This window comes from Vidua macroura, chromosome 13 (genome assembly GCF_024509145.1).
Source record: "Vidua macroura isolate BioBank_ID:100142 chromosome 13, ASM2450914v1, whole genome shotgun sequence".
In the NCBI taxonomy this organism is placed as follows: Eukaryota; Metazoa; Chordata; class Aves; order Passeriformes; family Viduidae; genus Vidua; species Vidua macroura.
In genome coordinates this window covers 19,011,143-19,032,635 of record NC_071583.1, presented here as the reverse complement: position 1 = coordinate 19,032,635, position 21,493 = coordinate 19,011,143, and the positions used below count along the sequence as shown (strand labels likewise).

Sequence of the window (21,493 nt, the reverse complement as noted above, 5' to 3'; positions counted from 1 at the left end):
TATTTGATCGTTTTTATATTCCCTGTGGACTGAGAAACAGCTACGATGGAGAGATGAGATTTAAAAACTCCTCCTTCATGTTGCCTGTGCAAGGGGGGCAGCAAGAGGAGAGTTCTCTCCTGCTTTTTACACATTTTTGGAGTGCCACTGTCCAGCCTTGCCCTTCTGCACTGAGGGAATCTGTGTGGAAAACACACTCAGCAAAAATGGGGCCAGCCTGGGGTTGCTTCGTGTTGAAGTTGTGATAAAGAATTCAAAAACTTTGAGCAGCTTTTGCTGTTGCCCAACCAACTTTCCAAAGAACCTCTGCAAAACCTGTTAGAGCCTTCCCCTGGATGGGTAGAAAATGACTGCTCAGAGCAGAAAACAAGCTAAACAGTGAGACTTTTACTTGGAATAGTATCTTAAAAATGCACTGAAAAGGGCTTTAGAAAAAAAAAAATTAAAGAGTATTCTAACTTGGATTTTATAGACTGTTTTCCATTGCTCGATAGCTAATTACTTCCCAGACAACAGCTTCCTTCTTGAATCAGTCTTAAAAATTGTAAAATCATTGAATGCTTTGGGTTGGAAGGGACTTGCAAGATTTAAAAAAAAAAAAATAATTTTTTTCAACTCCACCTGGGCAGGGATGCTCCCAGCAGAGCAGGTGGCTCAGGGCAGGTGAGCACCCCAGCAGGAGCTCAGTGCTGTTCTCACGGACACTCCAGGGTTTTCCCTGGGACACTGGAACAGCTCAATTCCCACCGTCCATTCCAGCCCTATTTTCTGTTATTCTGCTGCACAATAAATAACCCCACCTATCAGTTTGATGAGGTTTCTAGAGAAACTTATCAGGGAAAATGCATTTCTGAAGTACCATCAGCTATGGAAGCTTTCTGCTTCCTTCCTCAGCCAGGCAATCATTGCAATGGACAAGGATGCTTTTTCATTTTCTTCTTTAGCTCTTTTACTGCTTGAAAAAAAATCAGATTTCCACTTGTGCTTTTGGAGCAGGGATCATTGAAACCATGCAGTGGGACAGCAGCTTTCAGGCAGCTCTTCCCGGGAGAAGATTGTTCCCCACAAACAGGGAGGGAATTTGGGATAGCAGCGAGCTCCCCCGTGTGCTGACACTGCGTGTGAAGGGAGCTTGGAGCAGGGGAAGAGCTCAAGACATGGAAAAGCAGGGAAGAGGCTTCAGGAGATCCAGGAGAACATCCTGTGACTGGCAAGGTGGATTTCCTCTCAGCTTTCCCAGCGTACAGAGGAACCTCCCCATTCACAGTGGGTAAGGTGGGGCTGGACAGTGCCAAAATCCTGTGCTGCAGGCTGGAGCTGTAGGGGAGGTTCTGACCCCTGAGCCCAGGGATTTTGGGTGATGCTGTGCTGTGTCTGCTCCAGTTTTAACAAAAAGAAGGTTATTTTTATGACAACTTTGAAATATGGGATGGCAGGTGATCTTTGCATGAACAGGAGGAGCTTAAAGCTGCAGAAGTTCGCTTTGCAGAGATCCATCGCTACTGGATCCACTCAGAGCTGGAGTTTATCCTTGGAAATGAGGAAGGCTGGAAAGAAGATGCTGGAGCAGCCTCAAGCCCAGCCTGAGAACCCCCATTTTGTGTTTTTAGGGTCACAGAGCTGTAGAGTGGGAGGGGGCACAGAAAAGAAGCACAGGGAGAGACAGCTGAGCTGTCCCCAGATAAAAGTGAATTTCAGGGCTCTGGTGAGAACCAAACCCAGCAACCATCCAGAGCTTCTCTTCTTGCTCCTTGTGGTGCTGCTGCTGCCCTCAAACACCCACAGGAGCTTTGGGGGCTGCTCTGAGCTCTGAAAAGTCTCTGTTAGAAGCTGAAAGACCCTGGAGGGGATTTTGAAGCAGCTGAAGTTTGCTCTGCTGGCAGCTCCACGAGTCCATCCCCACATTCTGGAGCTGGAAGTGTGTCTGTGTGTGAGGGTTGCTTTTTCTTTTTTTTTTTTTTTTTTTCCTATGGACAAATCAAGAATAGTTAAAAATGAGTTGCTCTGGCTTTGGATTCTTCCATATTTTTCTCTTGGTGCTTCTCCTTGTTTAAAGATTTTGACACACATGGTCCTTATTGAAAATAAACCGTGGCAGGGATTTCTGGGCAGAGGGGCAGAATTCCTGCAAGTTAAACATGGAGAAAAGCCAAACCCTCTGCTTAACAGGGTATGATTTAAAGGTCAGAGAAATCAAACAGAAAAGTCAAGTGGAGACAGGGAATAATAACAACAAAAAAAAAAAAGGTAGAGAGGAAACATCCACCACGTTGGGGAAAGGAAGGGAGACCAAGGAAAAGCCTCCAAAAAAATGGTATTTTGTTAGGTTCAGCTTAAATAAACAATCAGAGAGTAAAAGCACATGAAAGATAAAATATTAATAAAAAAAGCAACAGAGGATGTTATATATGATAGCAATTACAGCACGAAGTCAGAGCAGAGAGGTGCAGCCTGGGCTGTCCTGTGTGTGTCTGTCACAGCTTTTCCCAGCTCTGTGCCCAAGGGGTCACTGCTGCCCTTGCTCTCATTTGGAAAAGGATGGGCTTTGCTCTGGAATGGAATGAGGAGAATTTCTGCAGTTTCCAGAAAAATGCCTGTGGGACCAAAAAGCTGCTTCTCCCAGAAGTCTACCATGAACAGACGGGCCCCTCCATGGTGGTGGGCTCAGGATTACTTTAAACCCCAAATATTTTCTGTCTTCTTGAGGGGAGGGACCATGGAGCGTCAGAATTCCCAATACCACTGGCAGATTGTGAGATGATCAGGAGATCATCTGGCAGGAGGTAGTAAAAAGTTAGGGAAAGCATCACTTTGTTGCGTGAATGAAGACAAAAAGAGAATATTAATGCTGTTATGTTTAAGAGAAATGTGGAAAAGTATCTGTTAAGTCCAAGAATTGTTTTGGTTTTCAGTTTTACCAGTGCTTTGTGGCTTTCTGGATTAAAAAATCAGCACTGAGGCTGAAGAACTACAGACAACTGAGATCATCCAAATCCTCCTGGGCCTGAAGCCTGACCCTGTCAGGGCTTTTTCCTTTGGGATTCTCTTCTAACCAGTGCTTTGTGAGCAAATTTTTATCTTACCAAGCTTTTGTTGGCTTTTCTGCAGAAATAATTTATTTTTCCAGGTACACTACTGGTGATAGGCATTCAATACAGAGCGCTCAGAAATTAAGAAAAAATAATAAAAATCAGGGTGCACCCAGAAAACTTTATTTCATTTGGACAAATTTCTGTTGATGTCAGTGGAAATTTTGACCAGATAGCCCTAAACCTTTAATATATGACCTTTAGTTTATTCTTTGATAATCTAAATGCCATCAGATCCCTTCAGAAGGGCACCCTTGGTTATTTCTTGGCACACTGAACCAAGCTGAGCAGGATAACCATTACCAGCGTTCTGATTAAATCACCCTCCTTTTATGGATACATTCACAGGTAAAATCCCAGAGTTTGTACAGATTTATCCCTTTACAGTTATTTACCTGGCACCTCTGTTCAGGGGAGACTCAAACGCAGCTCTGAGCAGCTCCCTTGGCTCTCACTCCATCTGCTGGTGCAGGGGCTCAGGAAGGATTTTAAACCAATTATTTCCACTTTCACCACCACTTTGTCAGTACAATTCCTGCTCAGTTATTTGTATGTTGTGTCTTTATCGATATTAAAGGTTTTCGGGTTTATTTTCCAGCATGAACTTTGTGTTTTTGATACATTGCAATAGCTGCATGTGGAGTTCAGATGCTTAAAATGAATCAAACTTTGTTAATGAAACAGGGACTGTTTTAAATGCATGAACATCCCTCATGCAGCAGTTCCAGCTGAGTCCTGCCTCTCTTGTGGCCTCTGTCCCTCTCATGCAGAACCTGCCTCGAGCAGGGGTCGTGTTCAAAGGTGGACAAAGTGACCTCAGTGTAGGGAAAAAAAAACCCCATCATTTTATACCTGTGATAAATAAATTTTACTGGATGAACTGTGCCCCAAATGTGGCCTTTTACAAGGCTGTGGTGAGCTCAGGCTCCTACTTGTTTATTTTCTGCTGCTTTTCTTAATTCCCTGTGTTTATATTGGGATCTAAAAGAGTAACAGCTGTTCTTTTATTTTCACCAACATAAAAACGAAGAGTTTAAAAAACCCCTTTTGATCAAAATAAGCACACACAGATAAACATTGTGTGTGTACACACACACACACACACACACACACACACACATATATATATATATATATATACAGTTATATATGTGCACATTAAGGTAGCCTATTAAAATCTATTCCATATTAAAATAATAATTAAAAAAAGAAATTAATGCATTACAATAACGGGATGAAAAATTTTCGAGTATGGAGAATTTCTGATTTGTAAAATACATATAAAAATAGATTTTTAATGTGATACAGCTTGTGGAATAGGACGTAATGCATTGTAATAATAAATAATAGATAATCCCCAAGTCGTTTATTCCAGAAGAGAAGCCACAAGGTGTCGCTGGGATGCAAAAAACCAAAATACTGCACTAAGGGGGCACCACCTCCAGTAAAAAGAACAGTTTTCAGAACGGCTTTCGACTTAAATAACCTTTGGAACGTGTTGCATTTCAGGTTGTGTGATTTCTGTGCCCCAGCAATATTTTTCCTTGCTCTTTGTGAGTTTTGATGCCAATGGTTTAGGTTCTCTACCAATATATTTAGGAAGGCATCCACAAGAACCCTGTGAGTAGTTTAATAAGAAATGTAATTTATCTGACCAAGGACTATGATTTAAAAGGACCTTTATGGACAGTGGACTACTGCTGAATTCTCCATTTCCAAATAACTCCATGAGGGGATCCTTCCCAATTAAATGTGTGCCCTGCAGCAAAGATCAAACCAAATAACAGCGATTTCTGGTCATCATAACAATTTCAGTGACTGGAAGCAAATTGCTGCTCATCATAAGTAGTTCCCTTTAAAAAATTCCACTAAATCCAAGAGAAGGAAGTGAAAGAACTGTGGCTAATCCTATGGAAATCCAGGGACAGGGAGTTTGCTGATGGATTGATTTTCTCTCTGGAACTCACACTTTTTGTTATTTACACTGTGTCCACGTGTGGTTCAGTTTTCTCTCTGCACAGGGAACAACAAAACTGGATAAACTACGTCATGTAAAGGGTCAGGGGATGGAGAATAACTGGTTTATTAGCACTGTGCCACTCCTTTCTTTGACACCAAACAGAACCAGGATGTAGCTGGGAATGCTCTGCTGTCTGTGATGCCATCAAGTCATGGATATTGTCCTCTGGAGCACAAATTCCTTCCTTCTTTCCTTCCTTTAAGGAAATAAATCCCTTATTCTTTCGTGGGTAATGCAAAAGGACTGAATGAACATTTTCCTAACAGGATTTCCCTCCGCCTCAGCTGCTCACACACCCATAAACATTTGCATTTTATGCTGATTCTCCTGGACAATGTCATTTTCTCTGCAGAATTTCCTCCAGCACAATTCACCTCAAGACCTGACAGGCAGCTCTGAGTGGGTGTTTGACCATTTTTATTGTTTTATACACAAATGCAATGGTCAAGGGACGAGCCAGCTCCTGCAAATCCAGAGCAGATTGACTGGGTAGTTTAACTGATTTTCTTGATTTTTAGAGAAAATTTGGAAGAGGCTTCTCTAAAGATCTGTCAAAAGTAGTCAAAGAGGAGAGAAAATATGGAAAATCCACAATTTTGTTGCCTGCAAGTAGAGCAGGTTTGTTTATGGAAAACTTAAACCCATATTCCTATATAAATTTCCATTTTCAGCATGGTGAGGGGTAAAACAAACTGTCATGATTTAAATAATAGAAACAGCTTCGTTTTTGATGGATTTTTTTTTACCATAACAGGTAGAATTTCTGTGACTCCAAGTCTCCTCCTGCCCAACTTCTCTGCCCTCTGTGCACCACCAGAACTTGCTACAGAGTCTGGGCAAGAGTTTGCAGATAAATAAACAAATAACGTAGAAAACCTCTATTTAAGAAATCTCCCCATTCAGATATCTCAGATTTAATGGGTTTAACAATCCCAGGAGCTGCCCCTGTGAGGTTTCCCTCTGGAATTTGCTCCCTCTGGCACTGGGACAGGGAGAGCTTTGCCAGCCTTCAGAGCACTGCAGGGCCAATCATCCCCACCAGGACTTGGCTGCCCAGTGCCAAACAAAGGCTGATTTTCCCAATCATTGATTTGTTTTTGATGGATGCTTAATTGGAGTGGGGCTGAGCACTGTGGGCATTTATAAATTGAGGCATGTTTTTATGTACAGTCCACCCAGTCTGGACTAAAATAGAAACACTTCTGAAACCTCCAGATAAAAAAGAAAATCAGAGCATGGCACACCTGGAGCTGCATTATTGGGCATAGGCTGCTCATTTAAAAGCAGAAGTAGCAAAACTCAGCAATTGCTCTTTGATATCTCCAGTGCTTTGGTTTCTACACGTGCACAGAGTTGATTGGGGATGAATTTGTGGCTTTGCATTTTGTGTCACCTGTAGAAATGGGCACTGTCCCCTGCCCTGCAGATGAACTGGCCGTTTCTCAAGAATAGGAAATAATTTCTTACATTAGGAAAGGCTGTTCAAAAGTGAAAGGGGCAGCTTTTGTTTTAACAGACTGATTTTACTCTTAGCAAAACCCAGCTAAAAAAATAACTATGCATGAGGAGTTGTCTGCTTTAAATTCCACAAATGTGTTTCTACAAATGTGTTTTTCCCCTAAAACTGGGAAGATGAATGGGTATTTGCAAATGGAATCTTCAGCAGAAAATCAGGTCCCCTTTTCCTACCCTAAACTGGTATAACAAGGCCAATTTCAAGAGTCTGATTAACTATGAGGAAAACTAACCGATATTGCAAATATTCTGAAGGAATATCTCTGGTTTTCACAGCATTTCTTTTTTTGCTCAAGTGCAATCCATAATGTAAGGATAGGCTAAGGAAAAGAAGATGAATGTGGAATAACATCTTGTTGCCATCAGTAGGGGCTGAATCCTTCAGGAATAACCTGAACTGAAAGGAACCAACCAGAAGTCCACCATGGCAGAATATTATCTCTGCATTCATCCAAAACTCTGCTTGAAGAGCACAAACCCCTTTCCACGGGCATGCTGAGTGACAGCAATGGCTGAGGAACTTAGGAACCTTCTAAAATGCTCCTTGGATCCTGCTTGCATTCTGGACCCAGGTGGGCAGTTTTTCTTTGGGAATGATTGGGAACTTTATTTATGTCCAACAAGCAGCCAGCTCCTTTGGATGACAGCACTGTAACCCCCTGCCTCCCCTGGCTGCTCTGAAATCCAGGACAGCCTACCCAAGACCTTACATTTTGTCCCCAAAATGTGAAATACCAAATGTGAATCTATTCATGTGACAGCCATGTCTGTTACTGCTTTGAATTTTGATATGTGTTGACTTGTATTGACTGGGTAACCCTAAATTCCCCTCTTTGCTTCATTTTAATATCTGGATTATCTGTTGCTCCTAAAAGGAACTATTTTGGCAAAAGGTGATTTATTTTTTCCCCTTCTTCTTTTTCTCTCAGTGTCCTTTACAATGGATTTGAGTCATGTTGGATGGAAACTTCTCCATTGTATGTGGTTCTGTGGCTGAAACAATTTTGTGCTCAGTTTCAAGTGGCTGCAACATAAATAGAAGCCACACCACTTATTTTTTCATGTGGGATGGGGTATTTTTATATCTTAAAGCACGATGAGGTATTTGAAGAACAAATTAGTCACTCTGCCTCAAGAACTGGTCTGTCTGAGGTAGGCCACAAAATTGTTCTCAAATTGTTTACCTGGTGTGGAGCCTGCTGGGAGCAAAAATAGATCCTTGATTTAGGCTTGGTATTTAGCTATTTAGGCTTGGTAATTCCTGGCTTACAGTTTGGCTGGCTCTGGTGTTCAGCTGATGCCTGTGGAGTGAGAAGGTCCAGGGCAGCACCAAAACCCTTAATAGGTCATGGGCAGGGTGGATTTGATTCTCAATTTCACCCACAGCTTCTCTGCACAATCTCTTCTAGTTCCTCATTCTAAAGAACTGATGTCTAATCTAAATAGCTTTCAGTTTAAAACCATCCCCCTGCCACTCATTCCTAGTAAAAAAGGGGTGTATAGGCCCTTTGAAGTACAGATCCCCAGGTCAGCACTTGTTGCTGGCTTCGATTTAATTCCACTCAATTCCTTACCCATCCAATTCCACCCAGCCAATCCACACCTCTCCCAACCTTTCTGTTCTCAGAGCCTTTTACAAAAACACCACATTCCCCAAAGTTATTAAAAGGATCACTACAATAGGCCCCACATTTCTAAAGCATGGAAATGGAAAGACAAAGGTGGCTCCTGGAAGCCAGCTGGGCCAGGGGCAGAATTCTTCATCCACACACATTAACTGTCAGGCCATGAAAGATGAAATAAGTGAAATGTGCATTTATTTGCAACCTTTGGCCCATGTCTTCTACTATGCTGAACGTATTTCAGAAGTTTCCTAGATTTCTGAGGCATTTTCATGAATTGCAGTGCATTAAAAAAAGGTTATAACACCATCAATTTCTCACAAGAGCAAGAATTTACTCAGTATTATTTTTGACATCCTCAGGACAAGCGTTTTCTATGACAGTGCTCCTTAGTATTTCCATGCCATTTTCTGTATGGGACTGAAAGGAAGCAGTACAAAGCCTGGTAATTCCCTGAACCCACGGGTAGGAACACAGCAATACTTGCACTTCTTGATTACATCTGGAGACAATCTCTTTGAAATACAACAAACTGATAAAATGCGCTGGTAAGTTCTCAAATCCTTGAGGTTCCACAGGTGTCCGCATTCTTGGAAAAAAACTCTGTGCTTAAAATGATAGACCAAGATGCTCTATTTTAATTGAATTTTAATTTAATTTTATCCTACCTGAGGCTGCTGAGTGGCAGTGGGTCTCTGAGGAGATGGAATAGGAGTTTTGGACAACATTTGGTTCATTTTGCTTACGACTAGCTCGGTGATGTGCTGCCTGTCTTCGGCCTGGTGCTCCCCAATCAGGGGCATGGCACAGTCCATCACCTGCAAAATGCAACAGGACATCAGTGCTGGGAAGGAAACTCCTCCTCACCCCTGCAGGAGGGCAGGCTGTGTATTTACAGCAGAAGGACACAAGAATTACAGGCATTACATGTGTTCCATCAGAAAATAAACAAGAGAACGGCAACTTTGCAATGCCTTCCCCTCCCATTCTCCCACAAATGGGAAGAGAAAGAACCTTCCAGAAAAAGCTTCACTTCACACCTGGGCACACACTTCGGGAACAGGGAGAGGAAGCACAGGGCTGATAAGGAAAATGAGATTTCTCAGGCTGTGCAGTGATCTGAAGGAATTTCAGCTGAGGTTTCCTCCCTTCCCTGCTTTTGTGGCTCACACCACGTTCTCGAGCTGAATTGCCACAGGGAAGTGCAGAGTTAAACTTCAGCTTCCTAGCAGTTTGGAGTTCTGCTAGGGAAACCTGGATCCTTATTGATTCATGAAAAGCTTTAAATTACACCTTGTTATTATTGATAACCTTTTTTAAAAAGTAGTGTGGCTGCAAAGAATAAGTAGGAATTTCTACAGAGAAAGCAGGATGGCAGAGAGGCAGATAAAAATGGGCACATTTCCATTCTAAACATGACAGGTTAATAGTGCTCTGTGGTTATTTATCACAGCTATTCTGATGAATAAAACTAATACCGAATTCTGCCACTTCAGTGGGTCCCAAGCATTTGTTATTTCTCCAGAATATTAGTTATTTCTCCAGTGTATCCACTTTTGCCACATCTGTGTTTGTTTCAGGGGAAATAAAAGCGTAACATAACCCCAAATATTATTCACAAGGGCACTGGGCATTCCTACTTAGAAAAACAATAGGATTTAATTCACATTTGAGAAACTGCAATTCTTTTTGCATGTGCATCAGGGCATGTCCATGTCACCTGCAGTGCTGCACTCTGGTGTTTCTCACCGGCCTGGGTGGAAGAATTTTGTTGTCTGAGGGGTGCACAGGGATCAATCTGAAGAGCAAGAGCACACCCACACTGTGTGGATCCCTCCTGAGGTGGAAGGGATTTAGTGGCAGCAAAACTCTTCTCAGTCCCCCAACCTCCACAGCACATCTCCTTTGTTAACAAAGAGCAGAGTTTTGCCTTCCTTCTTTTAGATTTTCAAGGGTTTCTAGGAATTAGACACAGAAGTTGGGTGTTTAAAGAGATGTTTGGATCTAAAAGACCATTGCACCTTGCAGTATTTGGGAAGGAGCTGCATCTATTTTTCATAAATAATATAAACCTTGAGCTTTTCAAACTCTGGTGAGAGCTATAGAAATTCTTCCTGAGTGACAAAGGCTATTTTGTTCCAATAAATGGGATTAGCTTGAAGTCCCAAATCATTTCCATGATTCTTCTGTTTGTTCATTTACAAGATTCACTGGCATTGTGTGTTGGCAACCAAAATGCTGGCAATGCTTGTGCTGGGAATTTCAGATCTAGGAGGTCTCTGAGCTTCCTCACAGCCAAAAGGCTTGAAAATAACCCCAGAGTAAACAATGCAGCAATAACTGAACTCCAGAACAAATGTTTCCTTAGAAATGAATGACTGGTTTTCCTCTCTAGGGCCACACCAACAGCACCGAAGAGATGTTTAATAAGTGCACTGAAAGGTTCTTTAAAGTTTACCATCTTTTTTTACAATCACAGTTTTGAGTGGAACATGCCAATGTTTTCCATTAACTGAGAGAAGAGTTGATCAACCAACAAGAGTTGATATTTCTGAAGGGGTAAAATGCAGCCTTGCAGGTTGTGTGGCTCTTTAATTTTCATTTCTGCTCACTTACTGCTATTTTTTAAATTGTAGAAACACGTTAAAGATCCACTTCCTTATATCCTGAGCTGTTTCTTGTGAGAGGAATGTGCATGGTGCCTGGAGGGACCCAAAGTGCCAGGACTGTGAAGTGTTAATAATGACTGAATATAGCATGTTTTGGTGTGAAGGGCATTGGATGTTTGGTTCTTCACTGCAAACCACCTGATTTTCAGAGCAGGAGTGATGTTTGGGCTCTAAAAAATCTGTTTTAATGAGAGCTATTTTTAAAAATGTGCACCATAGGGTGTAGATGAACCCCCCTCTTACCCAACATCAGTTAAAAGTTTCACAAGCATGCACAAAAACCCTCCCTTTGTTTACCATGCACTTGCATTAAAACAATTACTTGGAATGACTGTGAAATAAATTGCCTCCAATAAGGTCCTGCCAAAGGATTAGGCAGGATTAAGATCTGGAGGATTGGGTTTGGACTGAATTTCTGCTCTCAAGTACTTCTACAGCTGCAAGTTCACACATCAGCTTCCTCTGGGAGGTACTGCCATGGTGTGCAGCAGAACTGGTGGGAAAAGTGACAATAACAATCCTTGAGGTGTCAGATCTTCGTGTTCACTCCAGTAGAGAAGTTCTTACACTCCTTGAATGAAGAATTTTTGTGCATAGCCACAAATTGAGGCAGATTCAAACAGATTTGGCACTAAAACCAGAGCCATTTGCCCTTATCATTCTCTTATCACTTGGACAGCTTTTGACCTTGCTAAAATCCTTGGGTTTGTTGCCACAGGGGCACAAATATTGTTGGCCAAAGATGTGGCAAGAGAGCACCACTGCCACTCCCTGGCAGAGCAGCTGAGATCCAAATGGATGCTTTCATGATGATTTTTGCTGTATTTTCTTTTCCTTTCAGAGAATCCAGTCAATTTTCATCCCTAGTACAAGAGTTAATGACAAATGTTTTATATTTTTATTTTATATAAATGTATCTTAAGAATATTTTGGGCAACACCAACAGCTTTTAAATCCTGTGAGTGACTACAGGAATGTCAGGCTGGCATTTCCCCCCCTTCAGAAGATTTGACAAAGTTTAAATATACACAAAGCTCCCTGTTTATAAATAGTCTATTTACAGCCTGTGCTAGATTTAAAATCCCATTTAAACCCAGCCAGTTTTTAGTTCAGCATATAGTTCAGCTATTTAAAATATTGGAGTTTGCCACTAAGAGGATTTCACAGGAAAAAAAAGGACATCTGTAATTTATAAAATCAAATACATTCCTTTTGCAGATGCCAGTAAAAACATGGGTCACTATGAATTACAGTCACTTAATTCATATCACTGTGAATTTGCATTTTGATATCAATGTACTTCCATTTCAGGAGCCAGTTCTTTGGGATGGATTTCTCTTATCACCCAGGGACTGACTGTATATCATAGTGGGAAAGGTGAATAGCTAAAATTTGGGGTACAAGACTGAGACTGGCAACACAAAGAAGGGAAATTCTGTAATTAGGAAGGGAATTGGGATGGGATTTCTAAAGGAGCCAGAGCAATTATAAGGTATCAGTAATTGCAAAGGGATCATGGTGTTTGAGGGAGAAGTTCCCACTGCCACGGCCCACACCCAGCTCTGCCGCTCATCCCAAGGGCTGGGATGTGCTGGGCAGAGATTTGGGAAGGGCTGGGAAAGGCAGAGCTGGGGAGGTTAAGGGAAGGGCAAATCCTGTGGATAAAGTGGGAAAAAGGCGTTTCCCAGGATGCTGAAATACAAGAGGAACATGACGGAGCCAGAGGGCCGTCACTCAGCAGTGCCCAGGGAGATAGATGGATCTCCTGAGGGAAAAGCCCAGGAATTCCAGGAGAAAACAGGATAAGTGGTAAGTGCAGTGGAAGGGGCAATTAAATCAGGGTGATTTTGAAGGTCCATGCTTGGTAGGGTGAGAACTGGGCAAAACCATTCCCTTTGGTCTGTGAATACAGCAATGTTCCAGAGCAGAAATGATGAGAGACTTCTGAGTTTATCAGCAATTTCAGCTGGATTTAGATCCCTCCCTGAGCAGAGCATATTCTGTCCCGGATGGGAGGACAGGAGAAGTAGCTGAGCTTCTGAAGAATTCGAGGCCAAGAGCAGAACTTTCCATACAATTGTGCACAAACACTGTTTCTTCATTTTGGGTGTTGGTTTTCAGTGAAAGCTTTCTTCTTGAAATCCTTTCTCAGTCAAAAACACCACTTGGGAGCTAATTTTAATTTAGCTCAGGGCAAAATGAAGCAAGTGGGAAAAAGACACCTGCAGCAGCCCATTTAATCTAAAACAAAATTTGGGAGACTTCTGGGAGGCCACTCTAAAGGATTCTCTTACATTTGCTCTCTTTTACTGCTCTCATCACCACATTCTGAGCTTTTATTTAGTTTCCCAGAGCTTTGCTTTTCCAAGAATGAAACAGGAAAGCTAATATTCAGAAATGTAAACAATGCTCTGCTCCTTCTAGTATTGAAACCTCAGAAGTGATAATTTAAACAGGGAAAAAGTCCTTATATTTAAGAAGTTCAAAGTTTAACGGATCTTGATTTGATGTCTCATCAGGAAGAAGAGGGGGGCAGTTAAATATCTGCATGTTGCAGTGATGTGTTAATAAAAATCCTCTTTCTGCAGCTTGCCTGATTCTTGGCAGCTGAGAATTCCCATTGAGGGGGAAAGAACAGACACCAAATGAAGAGATGAGGCTGTTACACAGAATCATAACTTGGCCCTCATCCTGATCAACCTGACAGCTCCTCTGCTTAGCTGAGCCATCCTTTAATTAGTTCATTCCTCCCTAGGAGGAGTTTGGAGCCAGTTCCTTGGAGCAGGGCAGTGGCAGGCAGGAAGAACCACTGTGTTCCTCTGGAGGATGCAGTTTTTTCCAGGGAAACACACCAGGTTTAGAGAACCTGTTCTGATAAAAGGCAAAGTTACACCCCCTTACACCCCTCTTACACCCCCCACCTAAAACTCTGCAAAGAGCCCAAAACTTCACAGAAGAACACAGGTGACTTGGTGCTTCAATAATAATATCACTTCAGTATTTTGTCCTCTTCAGCAAAACTGGTTTGGATATGGGAAGAATACTTTGGTAGAATTCTCCCCTAATTCCCATTCCCTCCCAGGGTGGGTGACACACACCTGTGTCCTCATCCTGGAGGTGCCACTGCCGGAATGTTCCAATGTGAAAATCAGGAAGAACAAATCTGCCAGTGTTATTTCACCCATTAGGGAATCTCTGTGTTCTTTGTCAGGTGATCTCTGCAGGATTAAGGTGTCAGTGGTACCCAAACCCTCCTTTTTCCTCATTTCTTCCTTGTTTTTTCCTCATTTTTTCCTCATTTTAGGTGTGGCATCCCCATGGAAACACAAGGCCACAGCTCCCAGGATGGAGCTGCAGCCCAGGGTTTCTGGACTGTCTGTCCTGCTCAGCTCCCTCGAGTGCACCATGCACGTGCCAGACTTAATAACATTTATTTTCCCATGCTGAAAGGACACAAAAGGAGAAAATCCTCCCTATCTTGGTGCAGACAGTTTTCCACTCCTCATTGTAGCCCAGAATTCTGTTAAAATTGCAGTGTAATAACTGTTGATATCATAATTTTTCCAGATGTTCTGGTGGATGTGAATTTTGCAAACAGCCCCACATTTCAATGTCTTTTACAGATTCTAAATGTCCTTGCTGACGAGCATTCCCATCTCCAGGACAATTCAGCTGATTCCAGACAACAGCAGGAATTATCACGCTTCCATCCACCCTTTTTTTTTTTTTTTTTTTTTTTAATTGCAAGGTCTATTCTGCACCCTGATTAAAATGCTCTGTAAACCCAGCTCCTGATGGATCCTGCAGCTCTTAGAATTCTGGGGTTTAGAAATTATGGCTGACTGTGGCATGGAAAATCAGGGGATTTGTTGAGAAGCAGGAAGTGAGGCAGTCTCAGTCCATTACAGAATTTGCAGTAGTTATTTCATTTTTTAAAATTACTTTTCCCTTTTGCTTGATCAACTTCTTTTGGAGTGAGGAGACTCTGAACATCCTTGCCCACCTCCTGAATAAAATTCTAGGAATGTGGAAGATGCTGAAGAAATTGTGATAGGAAAGTGATGATAACTTGTTTTATGGCTACACAAAGTGATATTTCTTCATTAAAAAAACTCAAAGGAAATGAAAAACTTCAACTTTTCAAAATTACCTACGGCAGAAACTTCTGATTCATGAGAATTTGGATCTTCAGGGCAATATTTAGGCTACAAAAAAAGAGTCAAGTTGTTCCCACTTCATCCTTAATCTCCCTTTCCAGGGCAAGGTATAATTTTGTTGGGGTTCCCTTGGGATGGTGCTATCTATAAACCTTCCTGGAAAAGCTGGTAAGGCTGCTCAGGAAAGAAATCATCAGGGTTGGCAAAAAGTGCCATCCACATTTGGCTTTGTTTTGCAGTTTTTGTACATTTCCTCCAACACCAAAAGACATTCCCATCCATAGGGTTACATTTTCCAGCAAGTTTTGCCACTAATTTGGACCTGTGGCTTTGTATCATGATTGAAACAGTGCTCAAAAATACACAGCCTCGACTGAAACACAAATAAGGCAATGCCCAGCTATCAGAAAGGTTCTTTCCTTGGCTGTTTGTAATATGTAAAGGCAAATATTGAAAAAAAAGCAGGATTTCTTACCTCAAAAATATAATCTTTTCCATCCTTCCCATGTACAGCTTTAACAGCACAGATGTCCAAACCACCAAATATTTCAGAACAGGTGTCAACCCAAAGCTTGTACCTGTTTCACAAAAATAATTTGCTCTGTGAGTGTCTCATCAGGCTCTTGATTTTCTAGAGGCTCACCTAATAATGTATTTAACATTATATTCCCCCTAAATTCAGAATTTTCACTACATTGGATGGGTCAGGTTCCTGTATCAGGAAAATGAGTGAGAGGCTCTATCCTAGATCATGGCCCAGCTGTTTTCTAAAGGAGCCAGGCTGGTTTTACTCCTACAGCACTGAGCAGAAGGAGAAATCCAGGCAGGAAAACCTTTCAGGTGATACAGAAGGACCAAAAATATGACATTATGTGGGTTGTGGAGCATGCAGACAAGAATTATGTTCTTCATGTAGGGTTCTAGACAACTACAGCAAAACTCAAGTGGAATTTAAATAATTCCAAGGAATTCTACAACTCCTAAAAAGGCTATTTCATACAGAGTTGGGCACAAAAATTCTTCAGTTTATTTTGTAATGCCATGGTAAGAGACTGAGTATGGATTCTTTACCTATCCTACAAGCAGCAATATGATTTCTTTTCCTTTTTTCTCCATGAATAGAGAGATTGTCTGACCAACAAGGGGATGAGGAGGGATTAACTCAGAAGAAGAGTGAGGCAATTCCTGTGAATCCTGTAGCACAAGCTCTGAGAGCCCAAAGGCAAGGACAGCAAAGGCACTGGGAATGCTCAGTGACTCCCAGCAGGGCTGGGCAGGGAGGAAATGATCCTGGAATGATGCAGGGTGATGTCACCAACTGAAGGGCATGATTTGCTAAAAAACCCCATTTCTAAAGCATTCATTTCTCATGAATTTGCCTCTTTCCTTGGCTCACACTTGAGTCTAAAGCAGAGCTATTTCCTCTTCCAGCCCCTGTCCTGCTCCAGCCCTGGAGCCCTGATGATGGATTTGCCACCTCATAGTATTTTCCACTGAAAAAAGCCCCTGCTGTAATAAACAAAGCATTTGATTTCATTGTGGGATCAAAGGAAATTCCTTGCTGGGCTGAGAGTCTGATTCATGTACAAATATCTTCAGTAACAGCATCCTTTCCAAGTAAACTTATTAAGTCACATTCTTTGTATTTTCTTATATCAAATCTGTTCCAATGGAAAAGTTTTTCTTTTAAACAGAATACAAAGAAACTGATTTGAAAAGGTCCTGATGGTAATATCTTAGCAATGAAAATAATTTTTTTTCCTGTGAGAAACATGGTTTTTGTCCAATATAAGAGGGTTTTTTGGATGCCTGACAATTTCAACATCTGTAGATGCACTGGCTGACTGGAACTGGACTTTTTGCATGCACTTGCTTATAAATAACTTTTTTTTTTTTTTTTTTGGCTGTAAAATATTGTGTATCTTAGAAAGTCACGAGGACAACAAAACTTGTCTTGAACAGTAAATATCTGGACTTGAAATGGAAACAAAACTGAGAACATTTTCTCTAAAACACTGCAACATCAATCAGATTTATGAAAGTATATTTAATAGCCCATCTTCTGCCAACAAACACAGAGCTGGAAAAATCCATTTGGAAAGAGAGGTTTTGGATGGAACAGCCTGGAGTGTTTGAAACCCAAGGCTTGCACAGTAGGTTTGACAAAAGGTCACGGGTGCTCTTTTCCCAGAGCCAGTGGGAGCAGCAGCAATAAAGGGTAAAGGATAAAGGATTGCTCCCAGGGGCAATACCAGGTGTGCCAGGTGAGGTGGGCACAGCTGGCACAGCTCTCTGGGCAGCAGGAGCTCTGGAACAGGGCTAAATGAGGAATTGTGACCCTGAAACGTGCTGCTCCTCTGCCTCTCGCTGTCCCTCCCTGCCACACTCTTCTTTCTTCTCTGAATTTCTACGCTGAGATTTGTGTTCAGCCAACAATGCCCACCAGGCAGTGCTTTCAAGGCACTTCCTCCCCATCCATGGGTGCATCGAAACCAAAATTCAGCAGATCTGATGGGTTTTGCTGCGCTGTGAACCTGCTGCAGCCCTTCAGAAAAGTCTCTTTTCCCCCTGTGTGCCCTGCTCTGCTGTGAGCACCCCATGGGCACTGCCACAGGAGCAGGGCTGTGCCACACACCCCTTTCCCACCTTTTGGCCTCACCAGCACGAAGGAAGATTTGTTTTGTTGGCCGGTGTGTTCATGGGAAAATCCCTATTCTGCTCTGACTGACTTCCACTGGGAAACAGGAGCAGGAGCAGAGCTCAGAGAGCATTTCCAGCATTTCCAGCAGGAGCAGGGCAAGGGGAGCATTTCCCATCCTCTGGCACTGCTTTCCTGGGGGCACAACTGGAGTTTGTGTGTTCCACACAGCCCACGGGCTGTAATTACACAGCCCAGAGCTCACTCTGCCTCTCCCTCCCAGGGAAGACATAACCTCACTTTCTAGAGGGAGGTGGGAGGGAATGAGAAAGAGAAAATAATGTGGCTGCAGTCCATCCCCAGAGGGGAGATCAGTGAGGACACAGTCTAGACAGGGGTTGGACAGCAGGGAGCTGGAATTCCCGTCTTTCTTGTTTTCACCTTTCCAGGGCAGGCAATGGTTCTGTTCCTGTGTCTCCCTCAGCTCGTAAGAGGCACCAAGTTGTAGGTTCCAGGCTTTAAAAAAAAAAAAAACCCAAACAAACAACCCCACAAACCAGGGCTACTGTTGAACTTTAAAACACCTTTTAAATTACACTTTCATTGTACAGACTTTATTTCAGCTTCCACTGGTGGCAGCCTTTGGAGAAGCTGAACAACAGAAAATCCATAGCCATTCAAAAGCCTCAGAGATTTTGTTTTGCAGGGAAAAGAGGTTTATGTGTTGTGGAGCAAATGAGGGGGATTGAGAAAAGAGTTCTGAGCTTCAAAGTGGTGCTGCGTGAATGTTTTCAACTGGACTGGAGGAATTATCCAGGATAAGAATGGGAAAGAAAAGGAAAAGCACAGCAAAACAAAGTACAGAGCTGGAATGATGGCACAGGGGAAATAAAGCTTCAGTGTATCCCAGCAACAGGGGAAAAAGCCTCACAGTGCACTTCAGTGGAAATTTATAAGAAAAGTAAGGAATTTGGGATTGAAAGTAAAAAGGAGAAATGGGATTTAAATAGGCAAAGTGCAGACTGGATTGCTTGGTTATGTAGCAGGATGGTAAGATGTAGAAGGAGGAAAGTTTAAAAGAAGTGTGAGACTGGTGGGTAAGAGAGGGCAGATGAACGGGAGAGATGACTGACAGGTTAATCAGTGAAATTCAGTTTTCTGAAGGGAATTCCAGACATTTTCCAGGAGCAGAGGTGGATGTTGGAACCCAAGGGCTCACGTAACACCCAAGGCTGTGAGGGTGGGTAGGTCACTCTGAAGGCACGTGGAACTCCTGGCTCTGCTCTTTGCCCTAACTGAGAGATTCCTTCTTCCCCAAATGAACACAACGCATGCACTTACTGTGAATCGTGTACCAACAATGGGATTCTTTAAAAATCCACTTCAAATAAAACTGTTCATTTTTTAATTACCTTTTACACGAGACTCCACTTACTTATCTGACATAGCAATTTGTTCCAGCATGGCAGAGCCCGTGTTTGTCTTCCAGTTCCCAGATATGGAAGTTCTCCTGAAAGGGGGAAAACATTACAAAGGCAGCCAGTGGTTTCACATTCCCATTATCAAATGCCTCTGCTTTTCCCATGAGTGCAGCAGCAGTATTGACACCTTTTCCCCAGCTGGCAGCTTGTAAACAGAACATCTGACCCGTGAGGGGTTGTAAGAGCATTGTCAGGAATACACTTTGTACTGGAGGCACAAAGAATGGCTGGGAAATTTCTGCTCCCCATTTATTTGTTTGAGTTTTTTTCTAAAAACCCAGCCTGCTTTGATGAAGGGGCAGTGTTAGAAATGAGCTGGTGCCAGCTACAAAGGCACTGAATTATCTGTAACGCACTGGTACTGCAAAGGTAAATGTCAAGAAGCTTCAGCTTCCTCTTTCAAACCCACCCCACTGTGTCCCAACACTCAAAAAGCAACATATTTATGTTTGCAACACCTCTGAAGTGATTTCAGATGTGTTTTGGAGCTGGATTTTGGTTTTTCCTCCAGTGTTCACTCTTTACTATTTACTGATATAACCTAAACACTCTATGTCAATTCACCTTCTTCTATTTAACCTCTAAGAAAGAAAAAAAAACCAAAAAAACATGTAAAGGTGTTTTTTTTTTTTTTTGGGGGGGTTTTTTTTTCCCTCTGCAGACCTTAGGACTACTCCCAGGGCTGAGAAGATTGCTGCTTTGTGAAAGCTAAATGCTGTGCTGGGAACAGGCTATGGATACAAGTTATGAAGTGTTTCCAGTTAGTAAAATCAAGGGAACATCTGCAATGCATTAAAAGTGCATCAGGCAGCAGCCAGAGCTTTCTCTCCATCTTCCATTAAGTTAATTATGAGGGTCAGTAGCAATTGTGGGGGAATGTTGACTTTTCTCTGGGACCCTCATAAAATTTAAAGAGTAAAGTTCTTCTGTGATGGCATGTCCTGTGTTGTGGGGAGAAAAGAGGGAAGGGAAGGGAAGGGAAGGGAAGGGAAGGGAAGGGAAGGGAAGGGAAGGGAAGGGAAGGGAAGGGAAGGGAAGGGAAGGGAAGGGAAGGGAAGGGAAGGGAAGGGAAGGGAAGGGAAGGGAAGGGAAGGGAAGGGAAGGGAAGGGAAGGGAAGGGAAGGGAAGGGAAGGGAAGGGAAGGGAAGGGAAGGGAAGGGAAGGGAAGGGAAGGGAAGGGAAGGGAAGGGAAGGGAAGGGAAGGGAAGGGAAGGGAAGGGAAGGGAAGGGAAGGGAAGGGAAGGGAAGGGAAGGGAGGGAAGGGGAGGGGAGGAGAGGAGAGGAGAGGAGAGGAGAGGAGAGGAGAGGAGAGGAGAGGAGAGGAGAGGAGAGGAGAGGAGAGGAGAGGAGAGGAGAGGAGAGGAGAGGAGTTGAGTTGTTGAGTGCTGTGTCTAAGGAAACCTTGCCCAGAAAAGAGGTTGTGCTGTGATTTCTGCTCAATTTTTTAAGGTGGTATTTATATACATATGCCTGCTTAAAAATGAATAATTTTAGGCTCATTACTACTCCATACAGACATTTGGCATCAGAGAGAACATCCCACAAATCACAGTTCAATCCCCTTGCAGACTTCTCACGGGAATTCATCAGAATGCACTCTTCTAGGTGTCTTTTAGGAAGGAAGATGTGACCAAATCAGGGGAAAGGCTTTTAGCCAGTATTTAACTCAAGATGCTCAGCTGCACTGATGGAATCCCAGCACCACTGACTAGAGAGGCAAAGATGGCCAGATTTAAGCCCTATTTTCCCTCCACACTGGGAAAAGCTCCTGCAGAAGTCTCCAAATGGATGCTTGGCTGGCTGTGAGGATGCTGCAGGGGTCAGAGGAGGGCTGGGGAATGCTGCGGACACAGAATTAACTGGTGGGATCTCAGGAGATTGTGGGTTTGACACAGATAAACTCCAGAACGAGAGATCATGGTGAACTGATCCAAAACTACCCACCCAGACACCCTAAGCCCTAGAGATGATTTCTGTAGTTATATATATGAAACATGTAGGTTTCCCACCCTTCCTCACTTCTGATAATTGCCAAGAATATTTCACATCATTATTTCCTCCTCTTTAACCAAACACTGAGCAATAAATAAAACAACTCCTACACCTTTAAGTGCTTTACACTTAGGCTTAACGTGTTTGCACTCGATTTGGTCTTTGCAAGAAGGAAGAACTGTTCTAGAATTGCTAAACAATTCATAGTAACTTGAGCTTCCCCTTTTCCAACACCTTCCTGCTTTATTTAGTAGCATTTGCAGTATCCAATCCAAATTGCTGGGACAGGGACTTGTCATCAGAAAAATAT

At 42.6% G+C, this 21,493-nt stretch overlaps 1 protein-coding gene across 1 annotated transcript in view; it reads right to left on the bottom strand.

Annotated features, from left to right (window-relative positions):
• Positions 1-21,493, bottom strand: part of SYN2 (synapsin II) — a 166,704-nt gene that overhangs the window by 13,318 nt on the left and 131,893 nt on the right. Inside the window, exons 8-10 of the mRNA XM_053989344.1 lie at positions 19,146-19,220; positions 15,548-15,650; positions 8,915-9,064 (exon numbers count right to left, since the gene is read on the bottom strand). Coding sequence (XP_053845319.1) covers positions 8,915-9,064; positions 15,548-15,650; positions 19,146-19,220 — 328 coding nt within the window. The remainder of the gene's footprint in view (positions 1-8,914; positions 9,065-15,547; positions 15,651-19,145; positions 19,221-21,493) is intronic.